The sequence below is a fragment of the Pogoniulus pusillus genome, chromosome 27 (assembly GCF_015220805.1).
Source record: "Pogoniulus pusillus isolate bPogPus1 chromosome 27, bPogPus1.pri, whole genome shotgun sequence".
Lineage (NCBI taxonomy): Eukaryota > Metazoa > Chordata > Aves > Piciformes > Lybiidae > Pogoniulus > Pogoniulus pusillus.
The window spans coordinates 12,230,545-12,247,882 of NC_087290.1; the positions used below are offsets into that span (position 1 = coordinate 12,230,545).

Below are 17,338 nucleotides of genomic sequence, written 5' to 3' on the forward strand. Positions count from 1 at the left end.
TTCTGGTAAATTCTTTTATTTGCCAGGCTCCAATTCTGCAACTCACCCATTTAAATTAAGTACAAATCAATCATAAAAGTGACTCAGAAAGAAACATTTGCTCCTGACGGGAGAGTGGGCACATCAAACAAATCCTTCAGTCCACCTGCATCTTCCCCCTGCCCTGTCAATGATCACTGTGTGACCACTGATGGAACCAGATTTTGTTTTATCCTTGCACAGCAACAGAGGGAAGCTCATCCCTAGTTGAGATGAGAGAACTTTCTCCCCTTCAAGGAAGTTATGGAACATTCCTTCCTGCAGATGGGACAGGAAGTGTCTGCTCAGCTCTGAGGTGAAACAGGTTTGAGAGAATTTTGATCTGCATGGACTGAGATGAGCTGAGTGCTACCCACCCACACAAGCTCCACTCTGTGCTGCAGCAGTGAAGGGCAAGCACCAAGAAGTACCTGGCAGTGGTGATATGTCCTCATACTCTGAAGTCCATCAGAAGGCAGAATGAGTCCCTTTCCCAAGTGCATTTAGACCCCTACAGATGCAAATCAACATGAAGTGGTGACTGTCAAAGCACAGAAGGTGCTTAACTGTTCCTGGTTTTACGTCTTCAAACAAACATTGCAATAAGCTTTGAGTGGTGAGAAATTTCTGTGACCAAACCACCTCTTGGCACTAGAACTGCCCTTTCCTGTCGATATCTGCAAGTGGGACAGTGTTTACCCACATGCTCCACCATTCCATGGAAGAGGTATGAGGCTACACCACAATGCAGCCAGCTGGGTAGACAAAGTGCCACTGAAGGCACCTGGGAACAAGTCGGTAGAGCTTACGGTGCCCAGCACCTTGAAAGAGCACAGGTGACAAAGGCATGAAAACCAAAACATTCTTGAAGTAGTTTCCTGCTCAGAAAAGCACATGCTCATTTTGTGGATAAATATTTCCCTCATTCCTGAAGACAAAAAGGGAGAACCTTACCAGCTCTACAAAGCACATTGATGTTAAGAACCAGACCACTCCACGTGCTGCACCCTTGTCATCAGGTGGGGAACCACTTTGGGTGCAGAATTTGACCCTTACATCCTCATAGTACCCTTATGAGGCAGACAGGCACCATGGCATCTTCCTCAGGGGAAACTGAGGCAAAAAGTGGTGATCTGCCTTGTGTGAGGCTGCACAGCAGGGCTGGGAGCAGGACTTGGCTCACTGCCGCAGATCTCTCCACCTCCCATCCAACTTCTTCTCCAGGGTTGAAGGAAAAGCATCCACACATCACTGACAAACACACCTAGCCCAGCCCCAGTCTTTCTATAGGCTACTTCTGCTTTGGAAATGACACAAAAACAGGTTCTGCAGAACACTCTCCTCACTGGATCTGAATTCCAAAGTACCCAAGACAGCTCCCACTCTGGCAGCCAGCACAAGACCTAAAATTTGGGGCCCCATATTTTCAGAAGGCCTCCAGTTAGAGCCTTTCTCATGCTTTGTCTCCATTCCAGAATTTCAGAGTTGTTCAGTAAGGCACATCTGGGGAACCTTCACAATGGATGTGAAGTCCTACAGGTCTGCAGCCATTTCCAGGCTGGCATCAGCAAAACACTGTTTGGCAGGTAGAAACCACATCCAGTGGCTGGGAAGACAAAGCCAGCCTTTACTCAGCACTGCCTGAGACTTCAGCTGAACCATGGAATTATGTTATCTCAGCCCTCAGTAAGGCTCTCTGAATGCAGTGAGACTGGGGAATGAAAACAAGGCAATGGGAGAGGTGTTGGATGTTGACTTGGAAGGATTCCAAGGCCTGACTAAAACATAATGCAACACAGCAACATAACACAACATAGCACAGCACAACAAAACACAGTGCAACAACACAGCTCCACAGCACAACTAAACACAACCACGCACAACACAGCACACCAAAACATAACAAAGGACTGCACAGCACAACACATCAGCACAAAACACAACAGAAGACACAGCACAACACAAACCAACACAATAAAGCAACGTAACACAACAAAGCAGCACAACACAGTACAACAAAACACACAGAGCACAAAACACAACAAAGTACAGCAAAACAAAGCAAAAAACACAACAAAGCAACACAACAGCAGCACAACGCAGTGCAACAAAACACACAGAGCACAAAACACACCAAAACATGACAAAGAACAACAGAGCAAAGCAACACTACACAACAAAGCAACACATCAAACAAAGCAGCACAACACAGCACAACAAAACACACCAAAGAACCACACAACAAAGCAGTATAACACAGCAAAGCAACACATCAAACAAAGCAGCACAACACAGCACAACAAAACACACCAAAACACACCAAAGAACCACACAACAAAGCAGTATAACACAGCAAAGCAACACATCAAACAAAGCAGCACAACACAGCACACCAAAACACACCAAAACACACCAAAGAACCACACAACAAAGCAGTATAACACAGCAAAGCAACACATCAAACAAAGCAGCACAACACAGCACAACAAAACACACCAAAACACACCAAAGAACCACACAACAAAGCAGTATAACACAGCAAAGCAACACATCAAACAAAGCAGCACAACACAGCACAAACAAAACACAACAAGCACAACACAGCACAAAACACAACAAAGAACACAGCACAAAACACAACAAAGAACACAGCACAACGCAACAAAGCAGCTCAACACAACACAGCACAAAGCACAACACAGCACACGAGCCCCTTCTCCCACTAGACAAGCGAAGCAGAGATTCCTCTGTCCAGATGACAGAGTCAAGTTAATGAATCTCAGCTCCTGCCCAAATGCAGTGTCCAATGGTGCTGATTCCCAGCAGATCCCAGTGACAGGGTAGTTGCAACCACAGCCTGCCCCTCTTTATTGAACGTTCGTTAAACTATCAATCTCGACCTTGATTGCAGGGACACCAAATCACTTGATCACACTCATGATCCAGACACATGATCCTTAGGGTTGTGTGATTAAACAGCACTTCTGGCTCCAGCACGACCAGGATAAGTTTGAATTGGTTCTTGCCTGAACTGTGGTGTGACTCCCAGAAGATAGCAACCACCTGACACCAGATCTGAAGAGGTGGTGAGACTTTACAGAGGGCTTTGGGTGATTAGGAGTAGTAGTAAGAGTCCTTTCCTTCTTTAGCACATGAAATCTTCACTGCTCACTGATTAGTTGTGCTGTTTGCCCAGTCTGGGAAAGTGTCCAGCTCAAATATAGGTCTTCCCCATGTGTTGATGGCCAGCGTGACACAGAAGACTCCAATGATGTTCATCACTATTCCAGATCTAACCTGTGAGGACAAAAGTCCAAACCAACAACAATAACCAAAGAGCAGCACAGCCAATTGCAGGAAGGCCAATTTGTGCACACACCAGAGAGAGCCATGGTCAAACACGTGCCAGAAAGAGCCACTGTGCTCCCTGCCCTGTGCTCTCAGGGGACATCAGCAAGGCCCTGCTGAGCACAGCCCCTGGACACAACAACCCCAAGCAACGCTACAGGCTTAGGGCAGTGTGGCTGGAGAGCTGCCTGGCAGAAAAGGATCTGGGGGTTGTAATAGACAGGAGCTGAATAGGAGCTAGCAGCATGCCCAGGCAGCCAAGAAGGTTAATGGCATCCTGACTTGTATTAAAAATGCTGTTTCCAGCAGGGGCAGGGAGGTGATTGTCCCCTTTTACTCTGCTTTGGTGAGGCCACACATCGAGTGTCATGTTCAGTTTCGAACACTGCAATACAAGAGAGATGTGGAGGTGCTGGAGTGGGTCCAGAGGAGGGCAAAAAAGCTGGGGAAGGGCCTGGAGGATAAATCTGATGAGGAGCAACTGAGGGAACTGGGGATGGTTAGTGTGAGGAAGAGGAGGCTGAGGGGAGACCTCATTGATGCCTACAACTACCTGAAGGGATGTTGTGGAGAGGCTGCTGCTGGGCTTTGCTCACAGGTAATTAGAGACAGAATGGCCTCAATCTGAGGCTGGGCAGGTTTGGATTGGACAGTAGGGAAAAGGTTTTCATGGAGAAGAGTGGTCAGGGACTGGAATGATCTGCCCAGGACGGTGATGGGGTCACCCACCCTGGATGTGTTTAAGGGTCATTTGGATGTGGTGCTTAGGCATATGGTTTAAGTCCAGGTGCTTTCAGCCATGTACCAGTAGCTCCTATTAGTCAAAGCACAGCTTCTGCCCCTTCAAGCCTCTGGTCAGGAACCCAATAATGTCTGAGTGCTGGGCACAGACCTGGCACTGTGTGGTCTGGCAGACAATCAGAGGAGCAGAGCCTAGGGCAAATGATTGTTACCTTCTGCCTTCAGCTCCAGTGGAAACAAGGCTTCAGCTGCACTTGCCAAAGCCCCAGCAGACTCGAAAGCACTGAGTGCATGTTAACCTTTCAGTGTTTAAGAGACTTAAGGGTTGTCTTAAAGGACTTTAAAGGCTTGCCAGTTTTTAACTTCAGCTGGCTAAAGGCCATGGAGAGCTCCAGGCAGTCCCCATCTTACCATATCCAGAACACGAATGTGGCCATAGGAGAAGACGATGGCGTTTGGCGGTGTGGCAACAGGCAGCATGAAGGCAAAGGAGGCACTGAGGGTAGCAGGCACCATCACGTAGAGAGGATGGATCTTGACAGATGTAGCCTGCAATCAGATGGAGGCAACCCCACTCTGGAGGTGTTCCACAGGGAAAGCACAAAGAACATCTCTCCTAGGGCACTCAGACACAGGCTTGCTTCCTCTCCTATCATTTACAAGCATCCATATGTGCTTAAAGATAACTTTGCCCTTTTCCTGTCCCGCTACACTTAAAAACGATGTTGGATTCCCTCTCATTGTTTGTTTTGCTCTGTGGTATAATTTGGAGCTCTACTCAAATTTATTCCTTGACCTTGGGACCACATTTTTTCCCAGGGTAACATAAGGACAGCACCATAATTACACAAACTCTGTGGGACTCAGATCTTAAGAGCCAATTTAAGTCACTAATAGCTCAGCACCTTGACTGGGATCATTGGATGAAATGACCTAGAATAAAGCAGTTGTACTTTACATACCAATAACAAAACCTATTCCTTCTTTCCCATCGTGCTACAACTCCCATTCTGCTCAGACAAACAGCACCAGAACGTGCCAGGTTTTCTTTGCCGAGTGATAAAACTCTTCTGGCTTCCTGTGGAAAATGCCAAACTTCTGGCAATGCAGCTTGCCACTTATTGTATTCCAGCAGAAACCCATGAAGATTGAGGATTCATTCAAAGAGATCAATGGCAAGGGCTGGATTTTGGGCTGCTTTGGGGTTTTTTGGTGTGTGTTTTTCCAGCCCTGAGTTGATGGCTTCAGTACAAACTGACCAGAAGTAAATGGAGAGGAGAAGGCTCCGAGGTGACCTTATTGTGACCTTTCAGTAGCTGAAGAGGGGCTACAGGAAAGCTGTGGAGTGACTTCTTAGGCTGTCAGGGAGTGACAGGACTGGGGGGAATGGAACAAAGCTAGAAATGGGTAGATTCAAACTGGCAGTTAGGAAGAAGTTCTTCAGCATGAGGGTGGTGAGAGCCTGGAATGGGTTGCCCATGGAGGTGGTGGAAGCCTCATCCCTGGAGGTGTTTAAGGCCAGGCTGGATGAGGCTCTGGACAGCCTGATCTAGTGTGAGGTGTCCCTGCCCATAGCAGGGGCATTGGAACTGGGTGATCCTTGTCGTCCCTTCCAACCCTGAGTGATTTTGTCATTCTATGATTCTGTGAGGTTTGTTGATCTGTATGAAAAGAGAGACTCTGGCTTCACTTTCTCCAGGGCCAAGAAATACCTCACAGAAGGTCTGAACTGGCTTCCTTTTCAATGAGGGTGCCCATGAATAGGCATCCTGGATCACCTTCTCCTCCTGGAAAGTTGGTGCTCAGCCTTCAGGCTTAGAGGCAGCCTGAGGAAAGTCTGCATTGCTACTCTCTGTTTACTGGTGATGCTATAAAGGCATCGGGGAACAGCAGCTAAAACCAGTACCCACTGTGGCACAGTCAGTTGCTGTAGATTAACACTGGAGCAACAATCAAGGCAATAAAAGAGATACTGCCTTGCCAGTAGAATCATAGAAACATAGAATGGTTTAGGTTGGAAGGGACCTCAAAGATCATCCAGTTCCAAACCCCTGCCATAGGCAGGGACACCTCCCACTAGAACAGGTCACTCAAGGCCTCATCTAACCTGGTCCTGAACACCTCCCTGGGCAACCTGTGCCAGTGTCTCACCACCCTCACTGTCAAGAATGTCTTCCTAACATCCTGTTTCAATCTCCCCTCCACCAGTTTAAACCCATTGCTCCTTGTCCTGTCATCACAAGATCTTGTCAGTAGTCCCTCCCCAGCCCTCCTCTAGCCCCCTTCAGATACTGCAAGGCCACTCCAAGGTCTCCTCAAAGCCTTCTCTTCTCCAGGCTGCAGAGCCTCAACTCCCTCAGCCTGTCCTCATAGCAGAGCTGCTGAAGCCCTCTGAGCATCTCGGTGGCCTCCTCTGGACTAGCTCCAAGACTTCCATGTCCTTCTTGTGTTGGGGGCTCCAGAACTGCACACAGTACTCCAGGTGGGGTCTCAGGAGACAGGTTAACAGAGCTGTCAGGATAAGGGGCTGGGAGCAGCCTTACCATGGATGAGAAGACAGGTAGGAAGAGGGTGGTTGTGGCGACGTTGCTGGTGCACTCAGTGAAGACAGCTATGATCAGAGAGAGCACTGTGGCGATGGCCCACGGGGGGATAGATCCTAGAGGAGTCATCTGATGGCCCAGCCAAGCTGAGAGCCCAGAGTTCTGACAAGAAAACAACAACTGTCTCTCAGGGAGGCTTAGAACCCTGAGCTCATGAGCAAGGCAACTCCTGTTACCTGCAACATTCCTACCGAGTGATGCTGGATGGCTCCCGAATTACACCAGCACCATCCAGGAAATGCAATCAACAGTCAAGAACACCAAAACCAATTTCTTGCCAGGCAGGCATCACATTGAGTCTCACTGCACTGGTTGTTCTGGAGGCCAAATACCTGCTCACACTGCTCTCCAAATGATGGGATTTTCTGAACAGAAACAGTTATTGCTGTGGTGAGCTGGTGGCAAACCCTTAATGTATCACTCAGAAGCCTCCAAGCTTGTATTTGCCATGTTTCTGCATGACCATCAATACTCTGTTGCAGGAATACAGGCAGCAGTTGACTCAATCTGCTTGCAAAATCTTTGCTGTGATGGCTTCTGATGCTCTGGAGCTTTACTGATGTATCCATGATGTATGCAGATGAAGGGAGGTCCCTGGAGTTTTCATTTGTCCCATGGTCTAAACCCATCCAGCCACAAAACTTAGCTGTGAGCCTGAATTCTCCCAGAGCACAGCAATGCTGACAGCTAAGTCTTGCTTCGATTTAGATACCTCTTAGCAGTGATGAAGGAAACAATATGGTTCACCTCAAGATTCTTTCCTGTGTTGGGAATTCAGCTGCCTTTCCTGTGAATTTATGAACACAGGCTCAAACCATGGGCTTATGGAATGCATCACATTTGCCTGTCAACAGCCACTGGCAAGAGGTTCAAGAAACCCCACTCTGGGAAGGTAGCTACCCACAATGATGTTCTTCCTGACCACTTCAGTAGCAGTTTGGTTTAAATCCTTTAAATAAACCTCAAATGGTACTGAAAACCTTACAAGTCTTATCTATACTTCTGGTTTTTTTTCTAGCCAGGGCTGGGATTGTGATGATAATAGGGAAGAAAAAAAAAAGCTGCTTTTCTGGCCCATCCAGCCAGTGAAGATCCCAAACTGCTCAGCAGGTAAACTGAAGAAATTTGGCCAGAGCACAGAAACTCCTGACAAAGAGGGGCACAAACATTTACCTGTCCTCCCAATTTTGGCTAATTTGGATCTGCATCCAGATCTGAACATCTCTCCTGGGTTTGGCTTTGGGTGCATGCCCAGTAATACAGGACTAGATAACAAACCAGGCAAGTTCTCCTTGGAGTCAGAGAAAAAAGAGTGTCAGGACATACTGCGCTTGCATCAGCCAAAGCAAAACCTCCTCCCAGCAGCAGCACAATGCTCCAGGGCATCTTCCTCTGAACCACATTCCAGTCTAGCAGCGGGGCTGATAAAAATGGCTTTTTTATATCTGAAGTGAGAAATGAAAAGCAGAACATGTTTTAGGTGAGAGAAGACAATTCTGTCTCCTGCTCTACAAGACAGCAGGGAAAGACCCAACAGGCAGATGCATGTTACTGAGAACTCTGCATGGGCTAAGGGTAATAAAGAGGAGCAGGAACTGTTAGGTGTTCCTGCCATGTTAGCTGGAGCTGGCTGTTTCACAAGGTTACAATTCCTCTTTCAAATACCTTCTTCTGTCTGTTCAGGGTGAGACACGCTTGGATTCCAGCCTATGAATTTGGGTCTATCAGCAGGAAGGATAAACAGCAGCAGGGCAATAAAGACAGCAGGAGCAGAATCAGTGATGTACCTAAGGAGGAAGGAAGAATACAGCTTAGAAAAGAGGCATCCTTCTCCTGGGAGATGGCTGCCTTCCAGCACTGCAGGCACTGCACTTTGTCATCCTGTTTGGGATTTGCTCATTAGCAAAATGGGTCATTAGTTCATGACTGAGATCTCTTGGCCCTGCCACAGCACAAACACAGGAATACAAGAAACCAGCTGCAGTTACACATTAATACCCAGAGCCACAGCTGGCAGCAGCTCCAGGCAGCAGGGCTACCTCTCTGTGGTGAAGCCAAGACTCAACAGGTGTATCTTAGAGGAAGATGTGTCAAGAAATGGTCTGGCAGTCCCACCCTGCATTTGGTGTTTTAAGCCACTCAAAGTGCCCAGTCAATGTCCCAGTGACTTCTAAGCCACTGCATTGAGGTCACCCACGCTGGATGTGTTTAAGGGTTGTTTGGATATGGTGCTTAGGGATATGGTTTTAATGTGAATCTTGTTGATCAGGGTTATAGGTTGGACTCAGTGATCCTGAGGGACTTTTCCAACCTGGATGTTTCTGTTTCTGTGATTCTGTTTCTGAGGCGGTATTGTCAAATGACACCACAGCTGATTGGAGCTGACACAAACAGAATGCTAACACTGACTTCAGTGTGACTGAGACCAGCACTGAGGAATTTTCTCTTCCTTTAGGAGGTTCAGCTTGCTCTGTGGCTCAGTCTCCAGCCTTCACTGCAGCACGAGCTGCCAAACAGCAGCCCAAGTGGTGATCTCAGGCACAAGAGCCAGAAACAAGGCCAGCAAACACATGGATCTGGACAAGGCTGGGGTGACACCAAGGTAGGAGCAGGTATTGATCTGTTGGAGGGTAGGAGAGCCCTGAAGAGGGACCTTAACAGACTGGGTGAGTGGGCATTGGCCAATGAGATGAGATTGAACAAGGCCAAGTGCAGGGTTCTGCACTTTTGCCACAACAACCCCAAGCAGCTCTACAGGCTGGGGACAGAGTGGCTGAGAGCAGCCAGGCAGAGAGGGACATGGGGGTGCTGGTAAAGTGTAGCTGAAGATGAGCCAGCAGTGTGCCCAGGTGGGCAGGAGAGCCAATGGCATCCTGGCCTGCATCAGGAACAGTGTGGCCAGCAGGACCAGAGAGGTCATTCTGCCCCTGTGCTCAGCACTGCTCAGGCCACACCTTGAGTGCTATGTCCAGTTCTGGGCTCCTCAATTCAAGAGAAAAGTTGAGATACTGAAACATGTCCACAGGAGGGCGACAAAGCTGGGGAGGGGCCTGGAGCACAGCTCTGTGAGGAGAGGCTGAGGGAGCTGGGGGTGTGCAGCCTGCAGAAGAGGAGGCTCAGGGCAGAGCTCATTGCTGTCTGCAACTACCTGAAGGGAGGCTGTAGCCAGGTGGGGTTGGGCTCTGCTGCCAGGCAAGCAGCAACAGAAGGAGGGGACACAGTCTCCAGTTGTGCCAGGGGAGGTCTAGGCTGGATGTTGTTAGGAAGTTGTTGGCAGAGAGAGTGATTGGCATTGGAATGGGCTGCCCAGGGAGGTGGTGGAGTCACCGTCCCTGGAAGTGTTTAAGAACAGACTGGATGGGGCACTTAGTGCCATGGTCTGGTTGACTGGATAGGGCTGGGTGCTAGGTTGGACTGGATGATTTTGGAGGTCTCTTCCAAGCTGGTTGACTCTATGATTCTATGAATGACCCCACACTCAAAGTGGAACGCAAGAGCAAGAGAATCTGATTCACATTCAAGAGGGTACAGGATGAAAAAGAAGAAATACATAAAAACTTACTTTTCTCCTTCTGGGAAGAGCCTGGCAGCCCAGCCTTTCACAAAGCCTGGATGTCTGGAGAACCACAAGAGAACCAGCAGAAGAAACATGAGGAGGACATTGAATTCAGCATAAGTGATGGGACCTAATTTCTTCATTTCTGCCTTCAGGACGTTGTAGGCAGCTTTTTCTTTGGCAGTTCTCTCTGCCCCACAGCCCCAGCTTTTTTTAAAGCTGTAAGAAAAAGGAAGAGGGAAATACTGTAAGAATTAATATACTAGAGGGCTTGACAGACATGTCTGATACTCTGAAGCTGTCATTCCTGGGGACAGACACAGACTACAGCAGAGGCCAGGAACAAAGAAGTGACAACAGTGTCAAGATATTTCATGGGAAGATGCCAGATCTCAGAGAAGAAAGGAGCCTGTGAATGGATCTAAGGCTCTGTCAAATTTGGAGCAACTTGGGATGAAAAACCCAGTTTTGACTGAAGGGTAGCAAAGCAGCTATGCTAACTGTCCTAGGAGAGAGATGTCTCCACAGATGTGAGATGGAAAAATAGAAAGGCATTCTGTCTGAACATGAAGAGTATCAAAAGCTTTTGCCTTGGTGCAAGTCCCATAAAACCAGAAAACTTCCAGACCTCAAAAGTTACTGTGAAATGGAACTTCTCTCTGCTACAAATGCAGGAACTTGTCAGTGCACTTATCCCTCAGTAAGCTGATCTGCATTAGCTGAGGGCTTTACCCAACGTCATCTACTTGAAACACTCACTTGAGTCCCATGAAGGAGCACTGTAACCAAAGCCAAGCCAGCACCAACATCAGAACCATGTTTGGGAAGGCAAACCCGAACCAGGAAGCAAAATTCAAAACATCATTGTTATTGGGGTACAACCTGCAAAGAAAAAATGTCAAAGCAGCTCCCTTTAAGATGTGCTGGTGACAAGGACACATAAAACTAGAACAACCACTACAAGCACTCACAGGCAACACACACAGCCTAACTCACTAGGGAAGGCAGCTTGGATTTTAGAGCAGAACTTCAATGCTCCTCAGCTTCCCCTAGATTTACCTTCCATGCATGTAGGAGCTCATGGTGGTATTTTAGGTTTCTGTAAGACAAGCACTGCTGAAAGATGTCCTACACATTCAGGGTGCCCTTCACTTCCAACCTGCCTGCTCATTTATCTCAAGACAGGACATTCCTTCTTCCTCCCCACTCTTTCCAGTGAGAGAGCAAGAACTGCCTTTCCTGAAATTAAAAGTGGCACTCCTGCCACTTCAACAGCAGGCAAAGTTGTCAGTTGCCTTAAAAGAATGAGCTCAGTGTTTTAAGAACAGCAATTTTTGCTCTTCCCTGTGTCCACCAATAATGGCTGGAGGGAAAAAAATACCAACAGCGAATTTCCAGCTGGCTGTCACACCCAGCAGGCTGCAGGACTACAAGCAGGAGGGAGCAACCTTGAGCACTGCTGTGGAGTCTGCAAGATTTCCACTTCAACCACTTTAGGCAAGAGCATTTTGTGGATAGCTCCTTTCCTTTCCAACAGCAGCTGTAGTTTCCACAGCCACAGGATGGAAGACTTAACACTGTAGGAGAGGCTATTTCAGCTCTCTTTAGCATGGAGTTCATCGTCCTTCTGAGTTGAGGAGGCAGAAGAACCACTACCTCATGCTCAACCAGCTATTGGCTGATTAGCAGCAAGCACTTTGCTCGGGAGAACTAACACCAGCACACAGCTGCCCAAAGAGGGCTGCTGCAAAAAATGAGGCAAATTACTTCACTCTCAGTTCATCAACCGGTGACTCATTGCTTAGAGCTTGCAGCTGAACCTTTCATCTAAGACTAGACATTTGGTCACAGAAACAGTAAGAATAACCTCTGCTATGAGGACAGGCTGTTAGGTTGTTTGCCTGGAGAAGACAAGACTCTGGGAGGGACCTTAGAGCTGCCTTCCAATACCTGAAAGGACCCTACAGGAAGGCTGCAGAGAGACTTTTCAGGAGAGTATCTAGGGACAGGGAAGGGGGAATGGTTTAAAGCTGAAGGAGAGCAGGGTTGGAATGGAGCTGAGGAAGAAGTTCTTCAGTAGGAGGGTGGTGAGACTCTGGAACAGGCTGCCCAGGGAGGCTGTGGCTGCCTCCTCTCTGGGGGTGTTCAAGGCCGGACTGAATGTGGCCGTGTGCAGCTGGCTCCCTGGGATAGGACAAGGAGCAATGGATGGAAGCTGCAGCACAGGAGGTTCCAGCTCAACACAAGGAGGAACTTCTTTACTGTAAGGGTACCAGAGCACTGGAACAGGCTGCCCAGAGAGGTTGTGGAGTCTCCTTCTGTGGAGCCTTTCAAGGCCTGTCTGGATGTGTTCCTGTGTGCCCTGAGCTAGACTGTATGGTCCTGCTCTGGCAGGGAGGTTGGACTCAATGATCTCTTTGAGTCCCTTTCAACCCCTGACATCCGGTGAGCCTGTGAGGAGATGATTTCTGAGGTGCCTTCCAACTTAAACCCTTCCAGGATTCTATGTGTGTGTCGCAGCAGCAGCAGCAGCAGCAGCAGCAGCAGCAGCAATGACTCACTGATTCATCTGCCCTTTCAACACCATGTTAGGTCCCGTGCCGGTGAGTGTCGCAGTTCCCCCGATGCTGGCAGCGTAGCAGACACAAAGTGTCATCCCCTTACAGATGCTCTTCCTCGTCCTCTTCTCCTCAGAAGATCTGGGGTCATCAGGGACTTGCCCATTGCTTACAGCTGGAGACAAAGAAGGTGACTTGTCTCAGGTCAGGATAGGGAGGCAAAGAGTTCAGTGCAGGGTCTGCAGGCTCAGTGTTGCCAGTTTGTGTATGGCCATGTTTTGAAATGCAAACCCTCACAGCTATGTCCCTAAGCACTCTGGAGCCCTGCTTGTGAGGAACTGAAGAGAGGATCTACACGGTCCAAGGATGCTGCTGTCCAGATCAATGCCACAGTTTCTGAGCAGTAATTTTCTGTTTCACAGAGAGGCTTACCACCAGCCAGAAATTGTAGTCACTGGAACCATCCCAATACCACAATAAGAACCCAACCAGCTCTAACAGCTGTGACTATGGGCAGTAAAAAAAACCCCACCCAAAGCCAAGCTCTGGTCTGGCATAACTCTTCAGATCAATGTCAGTTTACACTAACCATGACATGTTGCTGCTGTGCCCACTGCTCTCCCAGGTTAACAATCTAAGCTTGAAGCCTGACTGGACTGATGGTGCAGGACAATGGATTTATGGCAATTGCAACCAGCTCAACAATACCAAAGGGGATTTTGTTGCATGCATTTATTGCTTTCAATGCTGGGTAAAACAAATCTTTGTTCCTTGGAAAAGGAACAGAGAACTCCCACGACAGGGGGCTCAGAGTGTAACAAGTTCAGTAGCTGACTGGGCCCCTTACCATTCACTGTGGTGAGATCTGCTGCACTCTTTTCTTCCAGCTCAATCACTGTAATTGTCTGCCCAGTTCCTTGTTCCATCATGGTCACATCATGCTCTGTGTTGTCCATTTGATCCAGGACAGCCTGGACAATGGGAACCATCATAGCAGTGGTGGCTGTGTTACTTATCCACATGGACAGGAAGGCAGTGACTATCATAAATCCCAGCATGAGGCTGAAAAGAGAGAAACAGGCAGAGGAGAAAAGAGGAAAGCAAGCAGATGCTGCCAGGCTTTGTGGTCACTGCAATTCAGAGAGCAGAGCCCAGGCAGGGATGTGTATGGCACCCATTAACACAAAGCAGGGCCAGATTCCCTTCCAGGACAGCTCTGCCACCTTCACTGAAGGAATCCCAGAAAGCCCTTTAGCTCTTCAGTCTGTGCATGATTAAGTCTGTCATCATTTTGTCCCCAGTGGCAAATGTCTAGAATTTAGCCACATGCTGGTTTTGGCTAAAGGACAAATAAACTCTTTCTGCTGCCAGACTTTACCTCTGGGAACTGTACAACTGCAGCAAAGGAGGTTTTTGAAGGTCCCCTTCTCTGCTGACAGTTAAGGACTATTCCTAGACCTCTGCTGAATTGTCAGGGGCAAGAAAGAAGTAATGTAACACTCTTACAGTGCAGGTTTGACCCCAAGGATCAGCAGGACCCTCAGTGCAATCCTTTTGTGAAGATTCCAGTGTTCAACAGAGATTGCAACAATCAGCCCTCCCACAAAGAGCATGTTTGTGTCATTCAGGTACTGCAAGCACACCTGCAAGACAGAGAAGGTAGGTCAGGGCCCCCACTGCCCTCAATTCACTATTACATTTTGCCTTCCATCCTCCCAGAACCTGCACCAGGTCCCATCCCACCAGCAGAAGAGACCGTTGCAGCCTCAGAGCTACCAAACCCTTTATGTCCTAAGTGCTGAGCTGTTTAGAGCAGGAGCCCTCTGTGCAGCTTGAACCTTCCTTCCTGACCCTTTAGCAGTTTCCTAAAGCACTGTTAAGGGCTCGAGGCATTTTGCAGACACCAGAAACGCTGAGCACCAAACCAGAAGTCTCAGCACCTTTACCAAGCACAGCTGCTCTCACCAACTTGTTGACCAGCACTGCAGCAGGGCTACAGAACCTAAACAGAGCCACACAACAGCCAGAATGAACTTTGGAGGGGACACTCTGCTTGCTGGCATCATGCTCCCTACCGTGTCAGAAGAAGTTTGCCCTGTGCATTTTCCAGAGGACACATCTCATGGGATGGGTTATAAACACAGGCCACTGGCACTAGAAGGATGCTCTCCAGCAGGATCCACCCCTAGAAACAGCCTTTCCCCTTTACCACCTCGAGCTCCAACACCCTTAAAGTCCTGAGCAAATGTGTATTGAGTTCAGCATCTTCCCGTACAGGAACCCTGAACATTGCTCAACGTGCTCAAAAGCAGCACCACCGAACTGGAACACTCCCCTGATTTGCTGAACCCTGGTGGGGAAGCAGAGGAATTCACATCCCTGTATCAGTCTGAGCAAGTTCCTTACTGTTTTAGAGCTCTGAACTCCGAGCAGAGGGAAAAACACCACAGGCATGAGGGAGGTAACAGCCAGCGGGATCACTTCAGTGCACCAGAACACAGCCATGATGATAATGATGTATGCACATTTAGCCTCCTGCAGCACAATGGAAGACACATTTAGGCACAGCAAGCTATTCTTAAAGATAAGAAACGCATTGGTAGCTCTTACAACAAGCCCAAGCACTCCATCATCTGTAACTAAGCAAGTTATGCTGAAACAGGTAGCAGGGACTTGACGATTTAAACTTGGCTCTTTTAAGCCTTCTTCTGGAGGCATTTGCATACAAATCTCTTCTTAAACACAGTTTTGTAATGCACACCCCCCTCCAGAATATATGGTGTGAGAAAAAGAAACCTTCCACAACTAGCCCAGGACCCAGCTGTGTGCAGTTACCTCTTGGCAGCTGAGGCAAGCAGAAACTTTTAATAGTGCCAGGGATAGAGGCAGGAATTTTTAACAAGGTTTGTAGATTTGGGTGTTTCTATCTCCATTATTTTCTAAAGGATGGCCAAATTTCCCCATGTGGATGACCAACTTGACTGAAATCCTCCAGTCTTTGACGTGTGTCCAGCACATACAATTGAATAATTGAACGTTTATCAACATTTTAAAGTAACAAAGTAAAACACTTTCCTTTTTTTAAGTGACTAAATAGCTTAGAGGGACTTAATTCCCCAGATCATCCTGTGCTGACCTACTGAGGGGACTCTTCACCTTAGAATGTGGCCACAGGGCTTTTGAGGCTGTTGTTGAGGCATTTCAGTAACCTCACCTTCCTCCCTTGGCACTTTCAAAATGGTTAGGAGCAGAAAGCATTTAAGAGCCAGCAGTGGACAGGGTTGTGAAGCTAAAGCCAGAGTTCTGTCCTGCAGAATTTGCTCCTATTTAAAGTCTGTGTTTATAGGATTTTATTCTAATAGAACAAGTGGGACTTTACTGCAAAAATAAATGGTGGTACAGTGACCTTTAAAACTTGCCATGAGGTGACATTTATAAATGGGGGGGTGGGGTTTTTTTTTCCCTTCATCTTGAGAAGCAGAAAAAAGCTTTCCAAAATGTAATTTTAATTGTTTGGGGTTCCCCCTCCCCGCTTCAGGTTTCCTGGAGCTTAATTACAGCACGAGTTTTGAAAGCAGTATTCCTTCAGAAACTAAAAAGCTATCAGATCCCATTTAAGCCTCTTCCCTTCACAGACAGGAGGCACAATTCATGCTGCACCACAATAACTAAGTGCAAAAGTGACTGTGGTTAATCTGTTGCCAGATTAAAAGAGATAAACGACCTTAAGCGGGTAAAATTCACCATACAGAAGGAATCCCTGAGCTCGTAGAGTGGAGAGTAAATAATTTGTGTGAAGTTCAAAAATACAACCATGCTTACAAATTAACTCCAAGCAGCACAGCCAATTCAAATAGCCCAAGACCTGGAATTAAATGTACATCTGGATCTGTACCTGTAGCTATCAGTGGCTTACTAGAACAGGAACAGAATGTTTCTTTAGTGTCTCTGCACAGACAACAAACAGGGAGCTGAGAGCTTAAGCAAAGGCTGCTCTCCCATTGTGAAATCCTGTAATTTCCCAGCTTAGTCTGGTGACATAATATTCATACTGATACTGGAAAAGTGAAGACATACTTATTCTTTAGGGAAATGATCTTTCCTAGTGTTGATCAAACTATTGCCTGTCAGGCAGGAAACTCTCCTTTCTATACAGCACCAGGGTTCAACGCTGAGGTAGGGCTGATACTCCTTAGGTGTGTATATATATATGTATGTATATACATGATTTGCCATTGGAATGGGCTGCCCAGGGAGGTGGTGGAGTCACCATCCTTGGAAGTGTTCAAGACAAGACTGGATGAGGCACTTAGTGCCATGGTCTAGTTGATTGGATAGGGCTGGGTGCTAGGTTGGACTGGATGAGCTTGGAGGTCTCTTCCAGCCTGGTTGATTTTATGATTCTGTTATTCTATAAATATATATATGGCATATATATATATATATATATATATATATATATATATATATATATATATGGGGCATATATATATATATATATATATGCCAGAATG

General features: G+C 47.5%; 1 protein-coding gene across 3 annotated transcripts in view; it reads right to left on the bottom strand.

The window, feature by feature from the left end:
- The window catches only part of SLC13A5 (solute carrier family 13 member 5), a 24,965-nt gene continuing 7,627 nt past the window's right edge, over nt 1–17,338 (bottom strand). For 2 of the 3 annotated variants that reach the window (XM_064166744.1, XM_064166745.1), the window contains exons 3-13: nt 15,231–15,359; nt 14,331–14,467; nt 13,672–13,886; nt 12,828–12,999; nt 11,026–11,148; nt 10,273–10,485; nt 8,376–8,497; nt 8,037–8,155; nt 6,651–6,812; nt 4,519–4,656; nt 1–3,315 (exon numbers count right to left, since the gene is read on the bottom strand). In XM_064166744.1, the coding sequence (XP_064022814.1) occupies nt 3,187–3,315; nt 4,519–4,656; nt 6,651–6,812; nt 8,037–8,155; nt 8,376–8,497; nt 10,273–10,485; nt 11,026–11,148; nt 12,828–12,999; nt 13,672–13,886; nt 14,331–14,467; nt 15,231–15,359 (1,659 nt within the window). In that variant the 3' untranslated portion in view covers nt 1–3,186. Of the gene's footprint in view, nt 3,316–4,518; nt 4,657–6,650; nt 6,813–8,036; nt 8,156–8,375; nt 8,498–10,272; nt 10,486–11,025; nt 11,149–12,827; nt 13,000–13,671; nt 13,887–14,330; nt 14,468–15,230; nt 15,360–17,338 lie in introns of those variants that run through there. The other variant, XR_010307430.1, reaches the window with a different exon arrangement.